Source organism: Chenopodium album, chromosome 6 (genome assembly GCF_948465745.1).
Source record: "Chenopodium album chromosome 6, dcCheAlbu1.1, whole genome shotgun sequence".
In the NCBI taxonomy this organism is placed as follows: domain Eukaryota; kingdom Viridiplantae; phylum Streptophyta; class Magnoliopsida; order Caryophyllales; family Amaranthaceae; genus Chenopodium; species Chenopodium album.
In genome coordinates this window covers 35,804,498-35,808,083 of record NC_137839.1, presented here as the reverse complement: position 1 = coordinate 35,808,083, position 3,586 = coordinate 35,804,498, and the positions used below count along the sequence as shown (strand labels likewise).

Here is a 3,586-nt window from a genome sequence, read left to right as displayed (position 1 = left end):
AAAATACGATTTTATCCTCCTGTACGACAATTTTTATCTGATTTTAAGAAAACGCGTGAATTTCTGAAATCAGCGCCAAACGCCAGCTGTAGCGCCTGGCGCTACGCTTGGTGCCTGGCGCTAGTGTTGGCGCCTGGCGCCAACAGCCAGCGTTGGCGCTGGTTCGATTTTTTGTGCGCAAGACTTTGTTTTGATATTTTATCTTTTTGGCTGATTTTCTCTATAAATAACGTCGTAAAAACTCCGTTTTCATTCACCAGTTCTCGTTTTCATTCACCTACAAATAGTTTTCATTAATATTTATCTACAACCAGTTTTCATTCTCATTCTCTTCTAATCATTCGCCAACTCTCATTAAGATTTTCTTTTGATCTTTTTCTTTCTCTTTTTCTAGACTCGCTTTTTACATACCAAATTTCGCATTCGCAAGATCTAGAAACACCTAGCCATATTCGAAGTTGCCTTCGCCCTAGACGGGAAAGGTTTAATTTCTGAGGGTTTGGTCCCAAATCTCTATTTCAATTATTTAATTTAATTGTTTTGATTTATTATTTTCCTTGAAGTTACTAACGCGTGTATTTTGTTATTAGAAAGAGGTACGAGACATCAAAGTAAGTACTTTAATTTATTTTTATTGATGTTATGATTGTTATTATGATGATTATTGTTTTGATTATTATTATGATTATTTTTTTATGATTTATGATTATAATTGTTATAATTTATGATGGTAATATTTTTATTATTTTAATTTTGATTGTTATGATTAAAAGTTTATTATTATTATTATTATTATTATTATTATTATTATTATTATTATTATTATTATTATTATTATTATTATTATTATTATTATTATTATTATTATTATTATTATTATTATTATTATTATTATTATTATTATTATGTTGCTTGATATATTGTTATTGCTTGATCACACCTTTTATGCATGTTTAAAGGGAATTTGTACTTGTAATCACGCTTAATAAGATAATTTAATAATCTTTTTAGTATTAATTTGATTATAATTCAAGTGATCGCCAATAATAGATTTATTTGTGCATTATATTCAACCAACATAGATAAACAGGTTTAGGGTTAAACCTGTTGATTGCATGTTAGTCAGAAAGCGCACATGAATACGATCAGAATAAATTAGAGGCCTATTATTAGGGCAGGTTCAATCTCTTTTAGGTTGGATTTATTCCTTCATCCCTGAACCCTTATTTGGTTCAAGACCTTATGGAGTTGACGATCTCTTGGATCGTTAAGGGGTGTAACCTTCACCCTGTGAACGGTTTACAAGTTCCTAAAACTTGTTGGTGACTTGATGTGTCCAGATTATATAGTATTTTACCCCCGTCCCTTGGTCATAATTAGTAGTATTTTTGGCTCTTTAGAGCCACTTTTATTACTAATTGGTGTTTTCGTAGATTTGGTTGACTTTTGTAGGGATTTATGCTTTTGGAGTATTTTCTCGAGATATTTTTGAGCAATCACGAGCATTGGAGAAACACGACCAAATTTTATAGCCCAGGGCCGGTTAGAGCCATCGAACCGGTGATTAAGGGCTCGGTATAGGTGATACCGAGGCATTTGGACCGAGTATTCAAGACCGGAAGAGGAAACCCAGATTGGCCCGAAGAGTTGGAGCCCAATCGAAGTCCAAATAGTGGCCCAAATGAGCCGCCCGGCCAAAAAGGCTGGCGCCCGGAGGCGCGCCCGGCCGGGCGGGAGAAGCTTTGGCTGGCGCCCGGTGACGCGCCCGGCCGAGCGCGAGATTAGTTTTAGGGACAAAAAGGCGCGCCCGATCGGGCGGTGCCTCGCCCGATCGGGCGCGTGTTTTTGTTAGGAGACGCTTAACGTCGTTTTAATTTGTTTTAGTTTAGGATTTTTGTACGGAGTATAAATACTCCTCCGTAATACGATTTTAGGATCTCTTCTTCTCTCTTTTTTTACTTTCTCTTTACTCTCTTAATTATTCTCTTAGAATTCTCTCTCTAAACCTTTGTTCTTAATTCTACTCTTAATTCCAGATTTATTTTGGTAACGATTCCTGTTCTCTTAATCTTAGTTATTTATTTTATTCCTTTAATCATGTCTTATTTTATTGCTTTGATTAGTTAAGTTTTTACCATGTGTGAGTAGTTTTATTTCTAGGGTTTATGGGGATCTAATAAATAATATGAAGGGGTAATTTATTGTTGTTAATTATCAATGCTAGATTGATTTCCTATTGATTGATTTAATGCTCTGTGACAAGATTAGGCCTATCTTTTATGCATGAGTTTGACAATATTGATTCAAGATTCGAGCTGAGAGATGAGAATTGATGTTTAGGTCTAGTTTCAATAGGCAGGTTAATTTATAAATGGTTGATTCGAGATTCGAGAGATGAGATTTAATACCGATAAATTAATTGTGTGATTGTAATACGTAGCGAAAGCCCTTTACAATCTGGTTAATTGATGCATTGATGATTGACTATTATTTTTTTTTTTGGTTAGTAAGAAAGTATATTACTAACAAAACTGTACAAAAGTACAAATAATACAAGCCTGAAAACAGGCAACTCCAAAAAAAACTACACAAGACCTGAGCACACAGGCCACCCCCCACCACAAGCTTTAAACTCCTTCAGATGCCACCTTCTAGGAAGGGTTCACCTAAAGGAGAAAAAAGCAAACCTATCCAGAAGCAGCCTGCTGCCTTCTAGGAAGGACACAGGCCACAACTGAACAGGACTAACTAAAATACAAGCAAAACAAAAAAAAACAACACAGCATCAAAACAACCAGCACTAAATTGGGATGCTGCTATACAGCTCCTGAATCCATTTGCACTGCAATCTACTCCAATTCTTATTTATAAGCTGCTTGACTCTGTCCATACTCACCTTACCAATAGCCTTACAAAGCTTGGAAGGAAGAATGACAGCTTTCTGCCAAAAAGCTGTATTCCTAGCAAACCAGATGTGGTAAACAACACAAGCCAGAACTGCCAGAACAACCTTCTGCTGCACCTTATCATTCACTGCTTTGAGCCAGTTTTTCCAAACCTCATCAATACAGTAATTCTGACTTGGAATATGGAGCCAATGGCCAATTCTCATCAAGCACTCTTGACTGTATCTACAATTAAAGAACAGATGCTGCCTGTCCTCAACATTAGCACCACACAGCAAACAACTATCCTCAGCACTAGCATCATATTTCAAGAGTTTCTCTCTTGTTCTGAGTCTATCATGCATAGCCAACCATAAAATGAAAGAATTTTTGGGAATATTGAATTTATTCCAAACCCATTTACACCAATCAACCTTTGTTCCAGTTCCCTATAGCCATTTGTAGAACTCAGAAATTCTATACTTGCCATTTATCCAGCTATTTTGCTCAAAGCCTTCTTTTAGCAGCTGGTCCTTAACTATGCATAATCTCCTCCAAGCCCATCCTGCAGACCTTTTAGGACTATAATTCCACCAGTCTTGGTCTTTGATGTACACAGCATGAACCCATTTCACCCACAAAGAGTCCTCTTTTTTAGCTATTTTCCACACATACTTCCCCAATGCTGCCCTGTTCCACAT

At 36.2% G+C, this 3,586-nt stretch overlaps 1 protein-coding gene across 1 annotated transcript; it reads right to left on the bottom strand.

The window, feature by feature from the left end:
• Nucleotides 1–2,800: 2,800 nt before the first annotated feature.
• Nucleotides 2,801–3,586, bottom strand: LOC145636888 (uncharacterized). Its single transcript, XM_081688425.1, has 2 exons — nt 3,369–3,586; nt 2,801–3,239 (listed from the first exon to the last, which is right to left on the bottom strand). Exons 1-2 carry the CDS (start codon nt 3,584–3,586, stop codon nt 2,801–2,803), a joined length of 657 nt encoding a protein of 218 aa, XP_081544551.1.

Bases quoted from the DNA above. Each gene is read 5' to 3' on its own strand.
- LOC145636888 (XM_081688425.1), bottom strand. From the start codon at position 3,586: ATGTGGAACAGGGCAGCATTGGGGAAGTATGTGTGGAAAATAGCTAAA. The intron at 3,240-3,368 runs GTATAGAATTTC...TATGCATGATAG, and splicing joins AATAGCTGGATAAATGGCAA to ACTCAGAACAAGAGAGAAAC.